A 24,265-nucleotide genomic window follows, 5' to 3' on the forward strand; every position below is an offset into this window, starting at 1 on the left:
CCACTGAGAAAGAGACATTACAGAGTATCAAAATTTAGAAATGATTTTATTGAAGAGCAAATTAAAGAATTGCTTCAACATAAAATAATTCGCACTTCTACTTCCCCATGGGCTTCACCTGTTGTAGTAGTGGACAAGAAAGATGGGGGATCTCGTCTGTGCATAGACTATCGTGGCCTTAATGACTCACCTGGATGCATACCCGATGCCACAAATTGTAGACTTTCTAGAATCGTTACACGGAGCCAAAGTTTTTAGCACGTTGGATCTTAAAAGCAGCTACTGGCAAGTAGAAATGGACCCAGCAAGTGTGGAAAAGACGGCTTTCATAACGGCATCGGGATTGTATGAATTCGTGTGTTTACCTTTTGGATTGAAAAATGCGGCGGCATCTTTTCAACGCCTGATGGAGCAGGTTCTGAGAGATCACAAGGGCAAGTGTGGTATGGTGTATATAGACGACATCATTGTCTACTCATCTGATACCCAAACTCACATGAAACATCTCAACCAGATTTTCAACAGTCTTCACACTGCTGGATTTACGCTCAATCTCAAGAAATGTAAATTCGTCTGTTCATCACTGTCCTATTTGGGTCACGTAATCTCTGCAGATGGAGTCAAGATGGATCCTGACAAAATTGATGCTATCAAGTCATTTCCTACGCCAGTATCATTGAAAGAAATTCAACGATTCCTAGGCCTTGCCGCATAATATCATCGTTTTATTAGTGACTTTTCATCAAAAGCAGCACCCTTGCATGCATTGAAGAAAAAAGGAGCTAAATGGAGGTGGACAGTTGAATGCCAGAGAGCATTTGAACTCATTAAAGATGATCTAACAAAATCTCCTGTTTTGACTATGCCAAACTTTGATATACATTTTAAGGTGCAGACTGATGCTAGTGATGTTGGTTTGGGTGCGGTACTGACACAAGAAGTGGATGGACAAGAGAAAGTGGTAGGATATGCTTCTAGACTCTTGAGAGCTGCTGAAAGATCATATTCTACATCAGAAAAGGAATGTCTTGCTGTCGTCTGGGCTGTGGAAAAATGGCGCCACTATCTAGAAGGAAGAGCATTTGAAGTAGTAACTGACCATGCTTCATTAGTTTGGTTGTTTCAGCATCCGAAACCTTCTTCTAGGTTGGAGAGATGGACTATTAGACTACAAGGATATCACTTCACAGTTCGCTATAGGAAGGGACAATGTAATGTGGTACCTGATGTCTTATCACGAAGACCATCTGCTGAGCCCACTGCCATTATAATGCATTCATCAGCAAAACCTACTCTTTCACCGATGACATGTGAACTACCAATAGACTTTTTATAGATTATTGAGGAGCAAAAGAAGGATGCAGATTGTCAGGAGCTAATGGAGAAAACCCAAAATAAGGAGGACAATCATCTCATGAGAACTCACTATGTGGAGAAGAATGACATTTTGTTTAGGTGTGTTCCGAGCTTAAAGGTGGGACAGAAATTCCAGATTGTAGTACCTGCTAGTTTAAGAGAATCATTTTTAACGTATGCCCATGACAACCCCCTCAGTGGTCATTTTGGGAAGTTCAAAACGCTGATGAGATTACTGGATTTTGCTTATTGGCCTACCATGCGAAACGAAGTGTGGCAGCATTGCAAACTGTGTAAGGTGTGTCAGCAGTATAAACCTACAAACCTGAAACCAGCAGGAGAACTCCAAAATGTGCCTATCGTTGAACCTGGACACATGCTTGGCATGGACATTATGGGACCATTCCCACGAAGTACACAACAGAACGAGTATCTTCTTGTTGTGGTAGACTATTTCTCCAAATGGGTAGACATTTTCCCAATGAGATCCGCGAAAGCTACCACAATCGTGCGTATCTTGAGAGAGGAGATTTTCACAAGGTGGGGAACGCCTGCATTTATCGTTTCGGACAGAGGTGCTCAGTTTACCTCGAAACTCTTGGATCAATTATGCAAGCAGTGGCAAGTAACTCAGAAACTTACTACAGCCTACCACCCACAATCCAACTTGACAGAACGCATCAATCGTAATTTGAAGACTATGATTGCATCCTATGTAGGAGAGAATCATCGATCCTGGGATCGATGGGTATGTGAATTTAGGTTTGCTTTGAACACTGCATGCCATGAAAGCATAGGATTTTCACCTGCAGAAGTGGCTCTCGGTCGCCCATTGAAAGGACCACTTCAAAGAGCTCTCACAAATCCACCCAATCCAGATCAACCAAGTTATGAAACCATTGACCGTCAGAAAAGGTTACACGAGACTGTCAGAGAGAATGTTGAGAGGGCACAAGCCAAACAGCGAAAGTATTACAACCTCAGGAGAAGGGTCCAAGACTTCAAAGAGGGTGATATAGTTTGGATACGCTCGCACCCTTTATCTCGAGCAGATGATGGTTTTATGGCAAAAATTGCACCAAAATGGCGAGGACCTGCAAAAGTGATTAAGAAGTTAGGGTTTGTGAATTATAAGGTGTCGATGTTACATGACCCTAACCAAAGTGATACTTTTCATACTCAAAACTTGAAAATTTGCCATGTGTCAAATTTTGAGACCAAAAGGGGGGGTATGTAACCTGCATAAGGTTACTTGGTTGTATTGTATTTTTCTAAGTGGTTTCCTAGGGTGTCATTTCTGGGTCAAACTGCCAGGGACCTAGAGGGCGCTAATTAGTAGAGGTAACCGTATATAAGGCAAGACTACCATAGAGCAAGAAACAGTTCGTTTGGTAGAGGGGAACTATGGTTGACCTCATGCTACCATTGAATGTACTTGAAAACCTTTCTTTGAGAACTCTCGGAGTTGTAGCTCAATTAAAGGTTAGTTTGGTAGAGGGAAACTAGCGTTGACCTCATGCTACCATTGAGTGTAATTGAAATCCTTTCTTTGAGTTGTTGCTCAAGTTTTCTATACGAGGCATTCTCAAGATTGGTCTATGGTCCTGATTGGTAGTGCTTCTTCTCGTCTATGTGACGATAGCACTCTTATGTATGAGGATTGGTCGTCTTTTGGAACGTTTGGGGCATTATCCTGTGGATTTCTACTCCAAGCGGAAGGGACCGCTAGCCACATGCTAAGGATTATTTTGCCAGAATTCTTGGGTGCTGGAGACAAAAGCATGATTATTGCAACGTACTCAAATCTCCAATGATTGTCTATTTCAAAGACTAATTCATCGGAGTCATCATCAAGTCTGGATTCCGAACGATAAGTTCAATTCTTTTCATTGACTCTTCTATGGGACTAAGAACATTTATTATCAATATTGGGTTTCTTCATATGGTTGGTGGTTTTTATGTGGGTTTATATGCAATGGTGTGATGAATAAAATACAAAAAGACATATTGACGAGTGGTTGTTTATGAAAGAGTTTAAGTTTTATCAGTACAGTTCAAAAATTCTGTAGAACCCCTCAGAGTAACAGCTACGAAAATAAGGGGTGTTACAATGTGTCATGCCTCCAAGAGTTGTCATGACAGAAATGTTTTATTTTATGAAACCTTACTACATACATTGGTGTATTTTTGTAGGCCAATCCGGAAGTTAGCGCAGCACTGGTTCCCTCGACCAAAGCCTATGCATTTTTCCCATAGACTTTTGGAAGATCACCAAGAATAAGCCCCGTGGTTAACAAATGTTTACACGTTTTGTCTATCAGAAGAGCTTTATCAGAATCAGAAGAGCTTTATTGCCAAGTGTGCTTGCACACACAAGGAATTTTTTTGTGTTGAATGTCTGTACTAGAAGCTTCCAACACCAATGACAATACAAATATAATAAAATTTACAGTCTAAAAGATTCTAAAATATGCATATATAAAATAAAAGACTGTTGTACAGAAAATGGGGGATAATAACATAAGAGACATTGTACAGTGTAGTATACAGTAGAATTTACATATTAACAGATTGTATGTACACGTGTGCAAATGTATAATTTTGTAAGTAGAGGTAGTGTTATATACATGTAGAAATAAAATGTAAATATAATAAGGCACTATAGTGCACACTATAGGAGTAGTGTAAGTGGAATATTGCTCTTAAGGAGCAGTTATCTGTTTAGGAGGGAGATTGCCTGGGGGAAGAAGCTGCTTCTGTGTCTGGAAGTCCTGGTGTTTGGTGCTCTGAAGCGCCGGCCAGAGGGCAACAGTTCAAAAAGTTTGTGTGCGGGGTGAGTGGAGTCAATGATGATTTTTCTTGCCCTGTTTTGTCCTGAAGTGTGGGCAAAGGAGCACCAATAATCTTCTCAGTAGTCTTCGTAGGTCTGGTTTGGTGGCCGAGCCATACAAAACAGTTATTGAAGTGCACAGAACAGATTGGATGACCGCTGAGTAGAACTGGGTCAGTAGCTGCTGTGGTAGGTTGAACTTCCTCAATTGACGGAGGAAGTATAACCTCTGCTGGGCCTTCTTTACAATGGAGTCTATGTGTGACTCCCACTTCAGGTCCTGAGAGATGGTGGAGCCCAGGAACCTGAATGACTCCACAGTATCCACAGTGCTGTCCAGGATGGTGAGGGGAGGAAGTGGTGGAGGGTTCCTTCTGAAATCCACTATCATCTCCGCGGTCTTGAATGCATTCAGCTATAAATTGTTTTGACCAGCAGGCAACCAGCTGAGCAACCTCCTTTCTGTAAGCAGATTCATCACCGTCTTGAATAAGGCCAATGAGTGTGGTGTCATCTGCAAACTTCAGGAGTTTAACAGAAGGGTCTGTAGAGGTGTATTCGTTTGTGTAGAGTGAAAATAACCTTGAGGAGCTCCGGTGCTGATGGTACATGTGCTGGATGTAAATTTTCCCAACCTCACTAGCTGCTGCCTGTTCGACAGGAAGTAAATAATCCACTGACAGGTAGAGGTTGGCACAGAGAGATGGGTAAATTTGGGCAGAAGGAGGTCTGGGATTATGGTGTTGAAGGCTGAGCTAAAGTCTACAAACAGGATCCATGGGCGTTAGTCAACATGTTTCAGGACCCACTTACCTTCGTAATCATACTTTAGATTTAATACTGTTTTACGGTATAAATGTGGACGACGTTAAAATCGACACAGAGTTAGCTTTCACTGTTATGCTGATGATACTCAACTTTATATTTCCTCGAAGCCTCGTGAAACACAGCAGTTCCATCGAATAATTGAATGCATAGTCGATATAAAAAACTGGATGAGTAACAACTTTTTATTACTGAACTCGGACAAAACAGAAGTGTTACTTATTGGATCGAAAACTGCTATAAGTAACAACCAAGAATACTGTTTAACTATTGACGGATGTTCCATAAAACCCTTGTCGTCATCAAAGAATCTTGGCATTCTATTCGATAGTAATCTGTCATTTGAGAGCCACGTCGCCAACACCTGTAAAATTGTGTTTTTCCATTTTAAGAATATATCTAAACTACGTCATATGCTGTCATTGTCAGATGCAGAGAAGTTAATTCATGCATTCATGACATCAAGACTAGATTACTGTAATGCACCGTTAGGTGGTTGCCCTGCAGGCTTATTACAAAAACTCCAACTGGTCCAAAACGCGGCAGCTCGAGTTCTTACACGTACAAAAAAGTATGAACATATTAGCCTGGTTCTGTAAACCTTGCACTGGTTACCTATAAAGCATTGCGTTAACTTTAAAATCTTGCTTATTACCTGTAAAGCCCTACATGGTTTAGCTCCTCAGTACTTGAATTAACTCCTTTTGTATTACAGTCCTTCACGTGCATTACGCTCTCAGGCGTCCTGTCAGTTGGTAATACCTAGAATTTTGGAATAGTCTTCCTTGCACTGTCCGGGAGGCAGACACACACTGTCAGTTTAAATCTAGACTAAAGATGCATCTTCTTAATCTTGCATACACTAGACTGCCATAATATAAATCCTCTGAGGGTTTAGGCTGCATTAGTTAGATCAACCGGAACCAAAAACACAACTGATGTACTTATTGCATCAAAGAGTGCAGAACAGTACTCTACTCTCAGCCAGTCTTGTCTCATTGTTCTAAGGTTACGACAGTGAGCAGGATGCAGTTCATGGCCTGACCTGATGGTAGAGCGGAGAATGGGAAGCGGCGACCTGACAAGAGCTGATATGATAGAGCTGGATAAAGAAGGACGCGGTCACCTGACACGTCCTCACCACAAAATTCCAAATGCTATTAGATTATTAATGATAATCTTAAACTATCATTTATAATTTTATAGTTTATTTATTTTATTTAGCCTTGTTGTGCAAGCTCTCTGGAGCTTGTGCAGAGGCAGCAGCTTTTGCCAGAGGGGAACTGGAATCCCCTGGTTGGGCCTGTGTTCTCCTGAGTTTTTTTTTCTCGATTAGAGTTTTTGGTTCCTCGCCACCATTTGCATACTATTATTTTGCACTATTTGCCTGGCCGGGTGGGCTGCTTTAGAATTTTAAAGTTTTACTTAATTAATATTGCATATAGGAATTTATAGTCTGTTATATTTGACCTGTGCTTCTCTCTCCTTTATCTTAAATGTGTGCTCTCACTGTGCGCGTACTTGTCTGTGTACGTGTGTGTGTGTGGGTGTGTTAGTACGTGTGCATATTGTGTGTGTGGAGTGTTTTGTATGTGGGTATGTCTGTCTTCTTTGTTTTCACCTTTTTCTTGTTTTTGCAGGTACAACTTTAATTTGTTTGCTTATTGTCAATATGTCTTATGTACAGCTGCTTTGTAACAATGAAAATTGTAAAAAGCGCTACATAAATAAAGTTGAGTTGAGGATCCTGACGCAAGTCCCTGGTCTGTCTAGGTGTTGTAGGATGTAATGCAGTCCCATGTTTACTGCGTCATCCACAGACCTGTTTGCTCAGTAAGCAAACTGGAGGGGATCAAGAAGTGGTCTGGTGATGTCTTTCAGGTGGGCAAGTACGAGTCTCTCAAATGACTTCATGACCACAGATGTTAAAGCAACAGGCCTGTAGTCATTAAGTCCAGAGTTTTGGGGTTTCTTCTGTACATGGATGATCGTGGAGCGTTTGAAGCATGAAGGGACTTCACACTGCTCCAAAGATCTGTTAAATATATGAGTGAAGATGGGCAACAGCTGCTCTGCACAGACTTTCAGGCAGGAGGGTGAGACATTGTCTGGGCCTGGTGCTTTTCTGATCTTTTGTTTGCAGAAAAGCTGGCACACATCCTCTTCGCAGATCCCAAGTGCAGGTTGAGTGTCAAGAGGAGGTGTTAATGGTATAGCAGAGATAGGGTCAGGGCGGGTGTGGAGGGTGAGACTCGTCGGCTTGTAGTTGGTAATGACTTTCAGGCCTTTCCACACTGATGCAGGGTCGTTGGCTGAAAACTGGTTCTTCGCCTTTTCAGAGTAGCTTCTCTTAGCTGCTCTTATTTCCTTTGTCAGTGTGTTTTTGTCCTGTTCATACAAGACTTTGTCCCCACTTCTGTAAGCATCTTCTTTGGCCTGACGAAGCTGTCTCAGTTTCATTGTAAACCATGGTTTGTCATTGTTGTATGTTAAGTGAGTCCTGGTGGGAATACACATGTCCTCACAGAAGCTGATGTAGGATGTCACTGTGTCAATTAACTCATCCAGATCAGCGGCTGCAGCTTCAAAGACACTCCAATCTGTGCAGTCGAAACAGGCTTGTAAGGCCCACTCTGTTTCGCTGCTCCATCTCTTTGCTGTCCTTGCTACAGGCTTGGCAGATTTAAGCTTCTGTCTGTAGGTCAGAAGAAGATGAACCAGGCAATGATCAGAGAGACCCAGAGCTGCTCTGGAAAGAGAGTGGTATGCATCCCGTATTGTGGTGTAACAGTGATCCAGAATGTTGCTATCTCTGGTGGGGCATGTGATATGCTGACTGTATTTTGGCAGCTCACGGGAGAGGTTTGCTCTGTTAAAGTCCCAATAATAAGCGAATCCGGGTGTTGCTGCTCCGTGTCAGTGATGTAATCCACCAGCTGTTGCAGCGGCGCGCTCGCACAAGGATGTGGAGGAATGTAAACATTCACAAGAATAAACAAGGCAAACTCGCGTGGCGAATAAAAACGTTTGCAGTTGATAGAGAGCGCTTCTAAGTTAGAAAAGCACATCTTCTTCAGACCTTATCAAGATAATCTTTAATATTTGTTACATTTGAAGCCTAATTACAATCGGCAGAAGTAAAAAGCTAACATGAGGCTATAAACTATGGAGGACTAAACCTGCAAAAATTATAAATAAATAAATGTATAAATAAATAAATATATAAACGAATAAATGTAATAATATGAAAATAAATAAAGGAATGAATGGTTTGATAAAACAAAATAATTCGTTTAAGCTATTATTGATCTTAGCTTTAACTTTTCTTTTCAATTTTTAAATTGATTTATTATTTTTTGTGTCCATTTTTTAATTATTTATTATTATTATTATTATTTTTATATTATTTTATTTATCATTTCCTTTTATTTTTACATTTATTTATTTATACGTTTATTTATTTTTATATTTATTTATTATCGCATGTATTTATTTCCACTTTTATTTATTTATTCTTGAATTTATTCTTACTTTTGTCTTGTATGATAATTAGATGGGTTGGTCTTGCCTATTATTGGTTCAGCATAGATTGAAGCGTTTGATTGATTACTCTTGACTTGTTTTGGACTAATGTCAGGTCACTCACTGATCGTTTGCTTCGTGTATAACATTAAGTAACTATGGCGGGCGCACAATGAGCTAGAGAGTTACAGCATTTAGCCAATGAAGTCGATAACCATGCATCAAATGACTGTATGTCATTCAGATTAGATGCACTTATTGATGATTTATTACAGAATGACGGCTAGATAAGTGACAAAGTTCTTCCTCAGTTGTTAGCCTCTTTGCAGCACATTCAAAGTCTGTGCGAGTCAGAGGGTGCTATGGTGGTGTTACAGTTCAACTGGTGAAAATCATAAAGCACAAAATGTAATAAGGTTTAACTACACAGATGATCTTGTAAACCGAAGTCGCAAGCTAACGCTTTGTCAAAGTGATAGTTATAAGCAGCCTTTCGGTTAGAAAAAGCATAAAGATTTAATGTAACATGATGTAAATGAATTGAGATATAGTGAACTTAAGTCACAAGTTAACACTGTAGTAATGAGCATCGTTCTTTCACTACAGGGGCCATCAAATGGAAACCATTCCTTCTAAAAAGACGTGATTACTAAACGGTACTCGTAAACTTTTCTACATTTCATAAGAGATAAATAACACAGAGGTCACAAATTATATATATATATATCGAATATACCGAAATATATATAGCATATTCCTTTGATTCATCCAGCTGCATAGTGTGTGACATCTTGATATTATTGCAAAGATCCGCAGCAACTAGCCATACGAAATAGCTTAGTGTGATTGTTGTTACCGTGGTGACACACTGCCTCGCTTTATTGCATGGGTACGAAATCCGTGTCAAATCGCTTTATTTATTTTTTCACCTCGCTTCAGCCGTTACGGGCGATCATACCAATAATTTGCAATCTTAACAAGAATGTCAAAATCATGTAACAAGAATGTCTATGTTTATTAGACATCTTAATATTAAGTCGTCTTGTGCTTTCAGAATCGACGAATCTGCTGAGGTCGTTCATGCACCTCTTTGGCGGAGGACCTGTAACCGGAACTTGGTCACCACCTTAGCACCCTCTGACTCGCACAGATTTTGAAGAACTTTGTCATTTATCTCGCCGTCAATCTGTAATAAAACATCAATAAGTGCACCTAATCTAAATGACACATAGTCAATTGATGCATGGTTATCGACTTCATTGGCTAAATGCCGTAACTCTCTAGCTAATTGTGCGCCCGCCATAGTTACTTAACGTTATACACAAAGCAAACGATCAGTGAGTGACGTGACGTTAGTCCAAAACAAGTCAAGAGTAATCTATCAAATGCTTCAATCTACGCTGAACCAATAGTAGGCAAGACCAACCCATCTAATTATCATACAAGACACAGAAAAGTAAGAATAAATTCAAGAATAAATAATTACATGCGATAATAAATAAATATAAAAATAAATAAACTTATAAATAAATAAATGTAAAAATAAAAGGAAATGATAAATAGAATAATCTCAAAATAAAATAATAATAATAATAAATAATTAAAAAAAGGACACAAAAAATAATAAATCAATTTAAAAAATGAAAATAAAAGTTAAAGCTAAGATCAATAATAGCTAAAACGAATTATTTTGTTTTATCAAGCCATTCATTCCTTATTTATTTTCATATTATTACATTTATTCGTTTATATATTTATTTATTTATACATTTATTTATTTATAATTTTTGCAGGTTTAGTCCTCCATAATAAACAGACTACACTCGCTCGATATCAACATCACCACCACCAGGCCACCGACAATTCTTTCAAACTTTATTAAAAACGTGTTCCCTGGTAAGTAAGTACTCAATGAATGAATCCCCATGAACAATTTTTGAGATTTGAGCCCACGTTGCATTATTTGCGAGATTTATATGCGTGATGACGTCTAACGTCCCCGTCAAAGTCACTTTTAGCAAACTGTTAGCAACTGCTGTTTTTAAGACACAATAAAGCTTTAAATAAAATCCAGAGCTGGTTATAACTGGTGTGTTTTATGTCAGGATAAAACGTGAAAATATTTCAAGGTTTCTTTAACCACAGACCTTATTTTAGGTATTTAACAAAAACCCATTCAAAACTTATTTTGCATACAAAAATACTTCATCTTTATTGGAATAACCATTTTATAAAAGTGATAATCCCTGTTAAGCCATGGATTACAGTGATTGTATAACAGCTGAGGAGCTTCACATTGTTCCTAACAACGTCCCTGTTGTAAAATCACTGTAAACCATGGCTTCACTGTAAACGGTTTTTAGACTCAACAAACCACTGACTTTACACTCTTAAAATGGATGTGTTCATTTTAACACATTGTTTGTGTTATCCTATTCTATTTAACACATTCAGGGATGGGCAGTATACGTGTATTCAAATTATTTATGTCACGCTTCGCAGGAACAGAACCCAGATGCAGACAGTTTTAAATAAAAGACTTTATTAACTCTCAAAAATCAACAAGAACATGCCTAACAAAACAAAACACCCATGAGAGGGGAAAAGGAACAAACGACACAGAATACTTGAGACTCACATCAATCTGAATTCCAACAAAATATTCCAGAAACAACAAACTGGCACAGGAAAGCAAACACAAGGGCATTATATAGAAGAGCAACTAAACAGGGAACAGGTGAGGGGCAAAAAACAATAATTAACTGATTAATCAGGAAACGAGGGGGCGGGGTCACGCATGGATTAAAGTTCTCCGTCGCTACGATGAATTTCCGTTAATTGCAGCGAGTCTACGACGGATTTCCGTCATTTGCAGAGTTCCAGCCTGAACTTAATGTCTTAAATTCACTTTTCATAATGTTGTTAACCCTTTGATGCGTACGATCACACCGGTGTGATTAGAACATTACGCGCTTTGGCTGGCACTGAGCCAGAGACAGATTCAGTCACATATCGCAACTACTCAGTGCTTTCAACCACATAATGTTTAATTTAGGCTTCATACATATACAGGACACGTGCCTACAAGCACAAAATACATTTAGAGATTGTCTATATAGCGGCAATAACAATCTACTCAAATGTAAGTTGAAGGATATGTTTTATTCACATCAGACACAGTATCTGCAATGTAAGCAATTGTTAAGATCACTCAATTCTTCTACCAGGTCACAAGGCACTTACGTTTGTGTTTTTAAGAGAAGTGGATGAATTCACGTGATGTAAATCCGACAGATCTCAGACCACAGCAGAAACAAACATGGCGGCGCCCGCTTATAGCTCAACTAACGCGATCATTATAAAAGTGTTTAAACAACAAAACACATTCACATGGACATATTTGACAATTGGAATGTCAGATATTTCATGACATAGTTAACAGTTTTTAACTGATTTTTTTGAGTAAAAGAATGTAAAAGCAATGCATCAGTCATACAGCTGCTGTGGCTGTGTGATATGCAGTACCGTGTCGCCATGGAAATGTTAAAGTGATAGGCTACCTTCTTAACGGTCACCTTGGAAAAGCTAGTCAAACACTCTAACTAGTCACTGTAGCTTGTCAAACACTGTAACGGGTGTCAGGTGTAGCCAAGCTTCAGGAATATGGTTTCTGAAGGCAGAAAAAGTGAAAACCACTCTGGAGACAAATACAAACAAAATGTTTGGTCTTTGTGGTGCTTTTATTTTGTTCTTTTTTCTGTTAATTATTAAGAGGTTCAGAAAACATTGTTTGGTCTTATAAGATAAATAAATAAAAAATACACTGAAAAGTTATAGAGGGTTGATTATTTGTCTAGGTACGTATACTTTTTTCATAGATTAAAAATAGATTTTAAAATACGCAACCTGGCAATACTACGTAAAAGGGTTCAAAACATCTCCCTTTAAAACGCTATTAGTTTCGATTATTTAGATAAAGTGTCTGTTAAAGGAATATGACTAGTGATGAATATGATCAGTCAGAAGAATTTTTTTCACTTTAATCCATGGGTCACGTCGAGACAGGAGAGCACATGGCATCAACAGATCAAGAGCCATGAGCTCCAACAAAAACAAGCACACCAAACACATGACACAGAGCATGAGTTTTAGACCCTGACACCAGACAAGAACTATGGCTAGAACAGGGCTTTTAGGATCCAAACCTCATGCTCAACACAGAACATAGGACTGCCATGATCCTGTCACACATGACTAGAAGAAACATTTAGCATGGAAGACAGTACCGTGACAACGTATTAAAATTGCGTGTTTGAAATACAAAATACTATTTTGTATTTGTTTTACTGTTTTAACCCTCAACATGCACAGGGCCCGTGGGCAGGTTAACACTTAATATTTGTTTTGAATCAACATTTATTTATAAAGCTCTTTACAACACTCAAGGTGACCAAAGTACTTTCCAATAAGAGCATAACAAAACAATAAGGACAAAATAAAAAAAATAAATAGACTAGAAAACATTAAGATACATAAAATAGACACAATATCACAACATCGCTAGGTATTAAAAGCCAGTCTGAATAAATACGTTTTAAGCCTAGTTTTAAAAAGGCCCAGGTCAGTAATGTTGCGTATATCGGGGGAAGCTTGTTCCAGAGTCTGGGACCAGCTACGGAAAAGGCACGATCACCCCAATATTTATACCTTGTCCTCGGGACTTCCAGCAAAAGTTGATTTGTTGACCTCAAGGCCCTATTTGGCTGACGAAGAGCCAGCATCTCAGTCTAATAAACTTAATACCATTAAGAGCTTTATAAACAAATAATAAAAAATGTAAATCAACACTGAACGAAACAGGAAGCCAATGGACTGAATAGAGAAATGGAGTAATGTGCTCATGTACTAACATAACAGGGCACTTAGCATCAACGGACCGAGCAATATCGTTGTGCACCTTTAATAGTGCAGACTCGGTACTATGTTGTGACCTAAATCCAGACTGGAATTTCTCAAAAATAGTTATTTTCTAAAAAAAGACTGTAATTGAATGAAAACAACTTTTTCCAAAAAAGGGCAGGTGGGAAACTGGTCTAAAATTAGATAAGCCTGAGGAATCCAGATATGATTTTTTAAGACGACGCCTAACCACAGCATGTTTAAAAGCTGTAGGGACAGATCCTGAACTAAGACATGTATTAATAAGGCCCAATCCCATTTCTACCCCTTATCCCTACACTTTTTTTTACCCCTTACCCCTACACCTTTTTGTCTCAATTCTCATTTGGTTGGAGGGGTAAGGGGAAGGGCCATATAGCCCTTCAAACAAAGATTTTTCAGGACCTCACTTCAAACGAAGGGATATGAAATTTTCCAACATGGCTGCTCATGCGAGTATAATGCAAGCCTTTATTTTGGCTTTAATAAGGATTTAATGCACTTAGCTTGGATCTGCACTTGAGAGGGAAAATAGAGTCTAAAATCCCGGAACAAGTGAAGTAGAAGGAAGAAATAAGGCCATCACGGCATCCAGATGAGACAGGTCTGTGGAAGGCAGAAAGTTTAGAGTCCATAAAAGCAGCAGCAAACTCTTCAGCTGTTGAGGAGGTGAAAACACGACGATGACATGGTGGAGCGGGAGACTTGCTAGCTGTTGATGAAGGGATTGGAAATTCAAAAATAATAGGAAAGGGATCCGAGATGGTAGTCTGATACTTCAGTGAGGGAGATAAAGAGCCCATGAGAAATGATAAAGTCCAAAGTGTGTCCAGTAAAATGTGTGGGTTCATCCACTAATTGAAGCAAATCAAAAGATGCCAAAAGTAATTTCAAATGAGTAGCCAAGTGATCAGATGGACAACAAACATGGATGTTAAAATTCCCACAGACAGGAATTAATCATATTTAGGGACATCATCTGCTAAAAACTCAGAAAATTGTCAGATAAATTCTTGTTGTATTAAGGTGGACGGTAAACAACTGCACATAACACAGGGCATATAAACTCAATTAAAAATAGCTGTAATTCAAAACAAGAATATTTACTAATAGACAACTGACGACATTTAAAATTATCGTTAAAAATGTTAGCCATGTCTCCTTCACTTCCAGATGCTCGCGGGAGCTGAGGAACCTGCACACTAGTGGCTGGAGGGGATACAGCTACGGCCGGAACTGATACAAAATCTCGCCATAAAATTAGAATAAATTATATTAGTTAATGCCTATACCTACCCCAACCCTAAACTTACAACAATAAAAAAAATAGTAATTAACTGTTAAATGGTAGCAAAGCATGACAAAAATGATGCTGTATTAAAGTGCGCATGCCCAGTGGAGGTAGCTGTATCCCTTCTAGCCAAAACCAAACAGCACTGAGGTGGGAGGAGCTCTGTGAAGATGCTGTTGTCACCTGGTTTAACCCAGGTTTCTGTCAACAAGAGAAAATCCAGGCAGTGAGAAGTAAAAAAATTCATTTGCGATTGATCTGGCATTGATCAAAGCAACGTGCAATGCGCTGAAACCAGTCTGTTGGGAAGGGCGTGCAATCGGGAGAAGATTCTCTTTTATGGAACGTTGTCTGCAGATCCTTATGGGCCGTCGTCGGCAGGCATGTGTGTGTACTTAACATCGGAGACAACCGGCCGGAGCGACCGGTAACAACACTCTAAGGAGTGCCCCACTACGTGGCCGTCATACCCCTGAGAAAGCTCCACAAGGCAACGAGGATCATCCTCCGAGGTCAGAGTCAGGTAGGCTCTTCTTACACTGACAAGTCTGCCGCCTCTTCTGCCTTGTCTTCTGTAGCAATTATTAGTAGGCAACGGGCAGGGCACATGCCAGTTACAAAGGTATGGACAAAGGTATGGCATATTTAACTGTCCGCTAGAGCCACAAATTGTAGGTTTCACCACCGAATTCCTGATATTCAGAAGAGTCTGGCGATTATACACTAACAATGATGACACATTCCATGCAAAGTGTTACAAAATTAACAATAACAAGAAAACACAAAGCACAGGTAGATGGCCAGCCGTACACAGTGGGGCCATCTTAGTGTAGTTAAAATATACATATTGAGACAATTTGATAGTTTTTTTAAGCATGTTTAATGTAAATTGTTTGATATTGTATTTTGTTTTATATTTTGTGAAAGGTCTAATATCTTAAGCCAATGGGAACTGTCTCCAGGTTTGAAAGGTAGACTACATTGTCCAATAAGAAGCCAGCCCAGGGGAGGAAAGAAATGGGCTGTGGCGTTATTATTGCAAGTTGTTCTGGTATATTGTAATTTTAGGCTCCCAGTGCTGATAATAATATTTGAAATAATAATATACCTAAATTAAATACACTTCGATTGAATAATTTACAGTTTCTGACAATCCACTGATATCAGTGTACATTGCATAGAGAAAAACGTGCAATAATACCATGTATCTTAATACCGTATATTTTCTTTAGTTTTTCCCCTAGTATTATTTTTATTCAATTGTTTTATTATGATGTATTTAAAGCTGCTTTGTGTAGCAGAGTGAATCACTTGTGCCTGTGTGGCCAGGTGATTTCACTCACTTTAATTATCAGACTCGACCTTGGTAGCACATAAGGCGGAGAGCTGTCCACTCGGACATGTGCCATGGTTCATACCGCCCCTAGGTGACGTCATCTGTGGTCGCCGAAGGTAGAGTATTGTTCGTTTGTAGCCTTCCGTTTCGTGTTTGGAGTGAAAGGAGAAATAATTGTATATTATTGCAGTATGCCGTCTATAGTCGGCCGGATCCTGGCTTCCAGTTCCCCCTGTTAGGCTCATGTTATACTGCTGGTTGAGGGATCGCCGTGAATGGCGTGGGCTGTAGAGTTTGCTGCGGTATGTATGCTTGTCCTTTTTTTATGTTGGTTGAGTTTTATAACTAATTATTTTCTTGCTTCATGCCCGGCAGGTTTATGACCGGGTAAAAGGAATATTAATGACCTTTTGGAGTTGGTAGTGATCTGCCGTGACCATGTTGCTGTTTTGCCTTTGCTGGACCTTTTTTGTTTGTTATAGTTTAATTTCTTTTGGTAGATGTATGTTTTTTTTTCTTTAATTGGTTTACGGTTATTTGTTTTTTTTTAGCTTCAATTCTGTATTCATGAAGTGATTTATTTCCTTTTTATCTCCAGTCCATGTTACGATCTGGGAGGCAGTAAGTTACTTAGTTTGTCTTTGTTTTAATTATCAATATAATCAATAAGTGTTTTCTTTCATTAAATCATTAAGCTGTGTGCTTTTGTCATGTGCTTTCTGTATTGCTCAGTGGAAAGTTACTGTGGCAGATGAGGTGAGACAGGATAAGTGGGGGTTGGAACCATAAATTGTCTAAATCAACACACACACACAAAGAGTGTTTTTCACATAAAAGAAATGTTATGAATCAATCCACTGCATATGTTTTAAGTATAATCATGAGTTGTGATGTGTTTTAATGAATCATAGGATTAAGAAACAACGCTACATAATTAAAAGCATTAGATGATTGAGTGTTTTCTTTTTACTAAAAGAATGTTAAGAATGTTAGTATGTTGTCCGGCCACAAGAAACTGTCTCTAGGAGACCACTCCCCAAAAGAAACTGTCTCTAGAGAACATTCCTCAGGACTGGCGACTGACCACAGGATGTGAGGCATGTGTTGTGGGGGGATGTTGTTTTGCAGGAACTAAGAAAGAAGGATGGAGTCAGATATACGTGGTTCACGGTGATTGGTGGAAAGGGAGCAGCACTCCTTAAAAGGCAGAGGAGGAGTCAGAAGATGCGAACGACGTCACATACTGAATAAATATGGGTGTTTTTGAATAATTTGGGTTGTTGGCTTGTGGTGGAGTGAGGAGATCGTCTGACAACCCAAAGCTTTGTTACCTTTTTACATCTGATAATAAAACTTCTATATAATTTGGAGAAACGTCTCTTGCAAATTTTTGAACATGCAGGACTGCCTTAAAAGTCCAACAATAGTTGTTACATTTCTTTTCTTTTTGTTATAGGAGTCAAGGGCCAGGGCAGGGAGCTAGCCAGCCTTAGCCTGTGTGGTGGGTTTCCAGTCACCGAGTGCTGTGCATTGCAATTTATTCCATTTTGTGTGTGTGTGCAGTGAGACTTGTGCACCTGGTGTTGTGTGTGTGCTACATAAACTTGAGGCTCGTTGCTGGCTACCTACCCCTGGTGACCTTGCGTTCCTTGATGTGGGTGTATGTAAGGGCGGGTTTTAGAACTATTGGCTGCTAATGTTACCCAACTTTCTTAAATATTTATTTCTATATTGAATAAAATTTGTATCTTTTTATATATCCACGTCTTCTGTCCCTTGTTTAACCTAACAAAAATGTGTTCCTCTTGTGGGTATTCATTTCCCTGTTAACAGGGTGGCGTAGTCTGCTATAATTGTCGTGTCTGACCCTTTCCCCATACCACTTCACCACATTTGCAACAATGAAAATTGTGAAAAGCCCTATATAAATAAAATTGAATTCACACAATAAATGTTCTTTCAGAATCAGCACAAAATCTAGATGAGATAAGTGAATCAAGCAACAAGATGACGGCCATTTCAACAACCAACTCCATTTGACTAGACTTTCATCTGCCAGACCATAACAAAAGTACTTTAAAAGCTCACAGTTACAGCATGCCAAAAAAGATCTAAGATTTAAAGTGTAAGCGTCAAGAGCCCAACTCAAGGAAACACTGATCACCATGAGGGTGACATGAATTACTTTCAACAAAACAAATATTAAGTGTTTACCCGCACACGGGCCCTGTGCATGTTAAGGGTTTAAATGGTATTTCAAATACGTATTTTAAAAGCGTGTGTTTGAAATACTGCCAATCCCTGAACACATTGTGTGTCGATTTTTAATTTGTTGATCTGTCGATTTGTTGATTCGAAGACAAAATGTGTTGTTTTTAAACACAAAAAAACATATGTTTGTCAGAGCGTGAATGTTCGCAGGCGGTATGAAACTCTTCATATGGATCCACTGTTTTTATTCCAGCACGTCATCTCATTGTACATTCGCTTCACTTTATCACATTGGCTTTTAGCTTGATAAGGGAAAACAGGTAAGTGGAAAAAGGAGATGTCATATGAGTGTTTAGAAAAAAGTGTCTTGAAGTCAATGTGCATAAAGTTGCACAAGATCAAGCTAGTACTTCCCATGATTGTACATCTCATCTCTACACCTCATTGAGATTGTTTCAATCTTACCTCCATGTTCTCGCCTGTAGAATGAGTTCGGGTCTTGACAAAGGGTGGGTAGAGACACAGCTATATAGACCAGAAGCAGGCAGCTGATTTTAAACTCATCCTCAATGGACGTGTTGTCTGATATAGATAGGAACACATAATGGAGTGAAAGATCTGACAGAAAGTGAAAATGACATGAATTAATTATGCATATTATATCATATTATTGTTCCAGAGCATCGTTTATCAGGATGTCACCTGTCAGCATGTTTGCAATAGCTGCAACCAGTGCAGGGTCGATGTCACATGACAATCCAGCCGCAGATGCCATCTCATACACATCCAGTGCGACCTGTGTCAAAAAGGATTTGTATGTTTTAGCCCATTTCAATATACGTAAGACAGACTGGCATGTTGCCATAGACACTCAACATACATAGATTTGCCATTTTAGTATTCATCGCAATCATACTGCTTTTTCATGACGTGAGTACTCAATTATTTTCTACCAAGTTATTGTTGCTCATGTACATCTTACATGAATACAGCAGTCCAATTAAAACAACTATTTACGTAAACAGATACTATCGCTAATGTATATCTTAGATCAATTATGACATGCATGCTTAAAAGAGCTACGGATAAACAATTAAAAACCTAGAGACAATTTTTATACACGTAGTATTGCTAATGTACATCTTTTAAAATATTTGCAATAATATCATGTATTGTGTATTCTATTATACAATTTATGATAATAAACATTACTATACATTTCTGTAGTTATTATTATTATTATTATTATTACAACTATCTATCTATGTCATGGCAACACCAGGCTCAGTCAACACTACCAAACCCACCCAAATTGTTGTGATTCTGCCCATCTTGTCATGTCTTTTTTGATCTTGTAGCAGAATCACGGCAGGATTCCTTGTTTTATGTGAGAAGCCATGAGATGTTTGTTTTTTACTTCTCATGTGTTTTCTCGTGTCTTGTCTGTGGCCCCGCCCCTCTCGTTTCCTGTATTGTCTCCCTGCCATGTCTTATGTTTCACACCTGCCCTAGCTCGTTTTGCCTCGTTTGTCGTGCCTTTATATACCCTCATGTTTCATTGTCTTGTTGCTTGTGCATTGTATATGGTGTCTTCGGTGGCGTTCCTTGTTATTTGTATCCTGATTACCCGTTTCTCCCGTGCTTATGTTCCGTTTGGAGTGTCCTGTCAGTCTTAGTAAGTGTTTAGTTTAGTTTAGTTTGGTTTATCTAGTGTTGTTTATTTTCAGTTTATTGTTAGTTAGTCTTCGTCCTGTCATTATCTTATTGTATTGAGTTTTCCCCCATCGTGGGTTTTGTTTTGTGTTTTATGTAAATAAAGTCTTGTTTTTGTTAACCCCTTCACTGCTGCCTGCAATTGGGTTCTCTTTCGCACACGATTCATGACACAAATACTCATCACCTGCACCTGAAATCCATCGCCGCACCTCATCAAGAACACTTAAAGTATTCACCAGTCCCTCTGCCACATTTTCTGGTCTCTTTAATGTTCAGGACTCAAAACGATACTCCTATGGCTTACCTGCAACCTCTTTTCTATCTTATAGTGATCTTACGATCATCCACCATCAACTGAAACTCAATCAGCATACTTACCTCCGTAATGTCTTCATGTGTCGTTCTCCTGCTGGTAAACAAGAACCAATCATAAGTATCGTCCTATCTCCAGTTACAGGGGACTCAAATTCATATATACTCACCTGCTGTTGTTGTTCCACCTACCTGTCAATAAATGCATCTACTTGGTGAATAAATGAAGACCGGCTCTCCACACTGCCTTGAATCACCTGGAGAGGCAAAACACATACTGTATGTAAGGATGCTATTTGTGGACATCAGCTCTGCGTTCAATACGGTCATCCCCTACAAACTGACCACAAAACTGCACCAGCTAGGCTTAAGTCCACCACTCTGCAACTGGATACGTGACTTCCTGACAGAGCGCCCACAGGTAGTGAGGCGGGGCCCCTACACATCCTCCTCCATCACCCTGAGTATGCTTAGTCTCATCCTGTACTCCCTCTTCACCCACGACTGTATTCCTGCATCTGACACCAAGATCATAGTGAAGTTTGTAGACGACACAAGCATAGTGGGGCTGATCATGGACAATAATGAATCCGACTACAGAGCGGAGGTATAGAATCTGGGGAACTGGGGCTTGGAGAACAATCTGTCTCTGAACAATGAGAAACAGAAGATCTTATCATTGATTTTAGGAAATCCCATAAAGATAATCATGCTCCAGTTTTCATCAGTGGAGAGAGAGTAGATAGAGTTCACAGTATCCGTTTCCTAGGAGTTCAAATTACAGAGGACCTCACCTGGACCACATATGTCATTGCACAAATGGAAAAAAGCACAGCAGAGGTTGTTCTTCCTGAGGACATTGAAAAAAGCCGGACTGCCAAAAGAACTGCTAGTAATCTTCTATCGCTGTTCTATAGAGAGTATCATGACATTCTGCATTTTAACATGGTATTTCTGCTGTACTGCATAGGACAGAAGGGCGCTTCAGCATGTCGTCTCTAGTGGCTGCTCTAAATCGTGCTGAACCTAAAACATAACTACCATCCACATTATCTGCCAGTATGTACGGTTCACATACAGTCTTTACACACAACAAGAACAATCTTTTTATAATCATGTATACAAATGCATTACCTCACTTTATTGTAGCATGCTGCTTCTGCACTAACGTTTATTTTGGTTACCACTACACTATTCTGCTTATACTGATATAATGCTTCACTGCTGTTGTCGCACTATTGTCAACTGTTAACAGAACTATATTAGTATTGCACTACTATTTACAACTGCTTATATTGTTTATACTGGTTAAACATTTCACTTGTTGTTGCACCATTGTTCAAACTGCTCAATTGTATATGTTGTTTAGTGTGTCTACTCAACTCAACTCAACTTTATTTATATAGCGCTTTTACAATTTTCATTGTTACAAAGCAGCTGTACATGAGACACATTGACTACAAGCAAAACAATCAAAGTTGTACCTGCAAAAACAAGAAAAGGTTGAAAACACAGAAGACAGACACACCCACACACAAAACACTCCACACACACAACACGCACACGCACCAACACACACAGACACACACACACACACACACACACACACGTACGTACACAGACAAGTACGCACACACACACACGCTCAGTGAGAGCACACATTTAGGATAAAGGAGAGAGAAGCACAGGTCAAATATAACAGATAATAAATTCCTATATGCAATATTAATTAAGTAAAACTTTAAGATTCTAAAGCAGCCCCCCCGGTCAGGCAGATAGTGCAAAAACAGTATGCAAACGGTGGCGAGGAACCCAAAACTCTAATCGAGAAAAAAAACCTCAGGAGAACCCAGGCCCAACCAGGGGATTCCAGTTCCCCTCTGGCAAAAGCTGCTGCCTCTGCACAAGCTCCAGAGAACTTGCACAACAAGGCTAAATAAAATAAATAAACTTAATAATAAAATAAATTATAGTTTAAGATTATCATTAATAATCTAATAGCATTTGAAGTTTTGTGGTGAAGACATGTCAAGAGACCGCGTCCTTCTTTATCCAGCTCTATCATCTCAGCTCTTGTCAGGTCCCCACTTCCCATTCTCCGCTCTACCATCAGGTCAGGCCATGAACTGCATCCTGCTCGCTGTGGTAACCTTGGAACAATGAGACAAGACTGGCTGAGAGTAGAGTACTGTTCTGTACTCTTTGATGCAACAAGTACATCAGTTGTGTTTTTGGTTCCGGTTGATCTAACTAATGCAGCCTAAACCCTCTGAAGATTTATATTATGGAAGAGTAGTGTATGCAAGATTAAAAAGATGCGTCTTTAGTCTAGATTTAAACTGACAGAGTGTGTCTGCCTCCCGGACAGTGCAGGGAAGACTATTCCAAAGTTTAGGCGCTAGATAGGAAAAGGATCTACCACCTGCACTTGATTTTGAAATTCTAGGTATTACCAACTGACAGGACGCCTGAGAGCGTAATGCACGTGAAGGACTGTAATACAAAAGGAGTTCATTCAAGTACTGAGGAGCTAAACCATGTAAGGCTTTATAGGTAATAAGCAAGATTTTAAAGTTAACGCGATGCTTTATAGGTAACCAGTGCAAGGTTGACAGAACCGGGCTAATATGTTCATACTTTTTTGTACGTGTAAGAACTCGAGCTGCCGCGTTTTGGACCAATTGGAGTTTTTGTAATAAGCCTGCAGGGCAACCACCTAACAGTGCATTACAGTAATCTAGTCTTGATGTCATGAATGCATGAATTAACTTCTCTGCATCTGAGATTGACAGCATATGACGTAGTTTAGATATATTCTTAAAATGGAAAAACGCAATTTTACAGGTGTTGGCGACGTGGCTCTCAAATGACAGATTACTATCGAATAGAACGCCAAGATTCTTTGCTGACGACGAGGGTTTTATGGAACATCCGTCAATAGTTAAACAGTATTCTTGGTTGTTACTTATAGCAGTTTTCGGTCCAATAAGTAACACTTCCGTTTTGTCCGAGTTCAGTAATAAAAAGTTGTTACTCATCCAGTTTTTTATATCGACTATGCATTCCATTATTCGATGGAACTGCTGTGTTTCATGAGGCTTCGAGGAAATATAAAGTTGAGTATCATCAGCATAACAGTGAAAGCTAACTCCGTGTCGCTTTATTATATCTCCTAGAGGTAGCATGTATAATGCGAAGAGCAGAGGCCCTAAGACTGAGCCCTGTGGTACACCGTACTGGACTTGCGATTTGCGTGACACCTCATTGTTTATTGCTACAAATTGAAAACGGTCGGATAAATAAGATTTAAACCATTTCAAAGCTATTCCCTTAATGCCGACATAATTTTCGAGTCTATGTAGGAGTGTGCTGTGGTCAATGGTATCGAATGCAGCACTAAGGTCTAGCAGCACCAATAACGAGATACAACCTCGGTCAGACGCCAATAGCAGATCATTTGTAACTCTGATCAAAGCAGTCTCTGTACTGTGACATGCTCTAAATCCAGACTGGAATTCTTCATTGATGTCATTCCTTTGGAGGAAGGAGCATAATTGAGTTGAAACTACTTTTTCCAGAATTTTAGATATGAAAGGTAGATTCGATATAGGCCTGTAGTTCCTTAGTTCTCTAGGGTCGAGTTGGGGTTTTTTGACAAGGGGCCTTATAACAGCCACCTTATATGCTTTAGGCACATGTCCTAATGTCAGAGATGAGTTAATAATACCAAGAAGAGGATCTATAATTTCTGGGAGCATCTCTTTCAGTAGATTTGTAGGTATAGGGTCTAGTATGCATGTTGTTGATTTAGATGATCTAATCTATAATGTCTATAATGTTTATACTGTTTGTATTGTTTACACTGCTATTTGCTATGAGTCTTGAAGAAGAGCTGCTAAACAAATCTTACTGAGTGCATACAGTGACA

At 39.2% G+C, this 24,265-nt stretch overlaps 1 protein-coding gene across 1 annotated transcript in view; it reads right to left on the minus strand.

The window, feature by feature from the left end:
- The window catches only part of LOC130570957 (nck-associated protein 1-like), a 90,988-nt gene that overhangs the window by 17,845 nt on the left and 48,878 nt on the right, over positions 1 to 24,265 (minus strand). The window contains exons 18-19 of the mRNA XM_057361516.1: positions 19,012 to 19,105; positions 18,775 to 18,891 (exon numbers count right to left, since the gene is read on the minus strand). Coding sequence (XP_057217499.1) covers positions 18,775 to 18,891; positions 19,012 to 19,105 — 211 coding nt within the window. The remainder of the gene's footprint in view (positions 1 to 18,774; positions 18,892 to 19,011; positions 19,106 to 24,265) is intronic.

Source organism: Triplophysa rosa, linkage group LG2 (assembly GCF_024868665.1).
Source record: "Triplophysa rosa linkage group LG2, Trosa_1v2, whole genome shotgun sequence".
NCBI lineage: Eukaryota > Metazoa > Chordata > Actinopteri > Cypriniformes > Nemacheilidae > Triplophysa > Triplophysa rosa.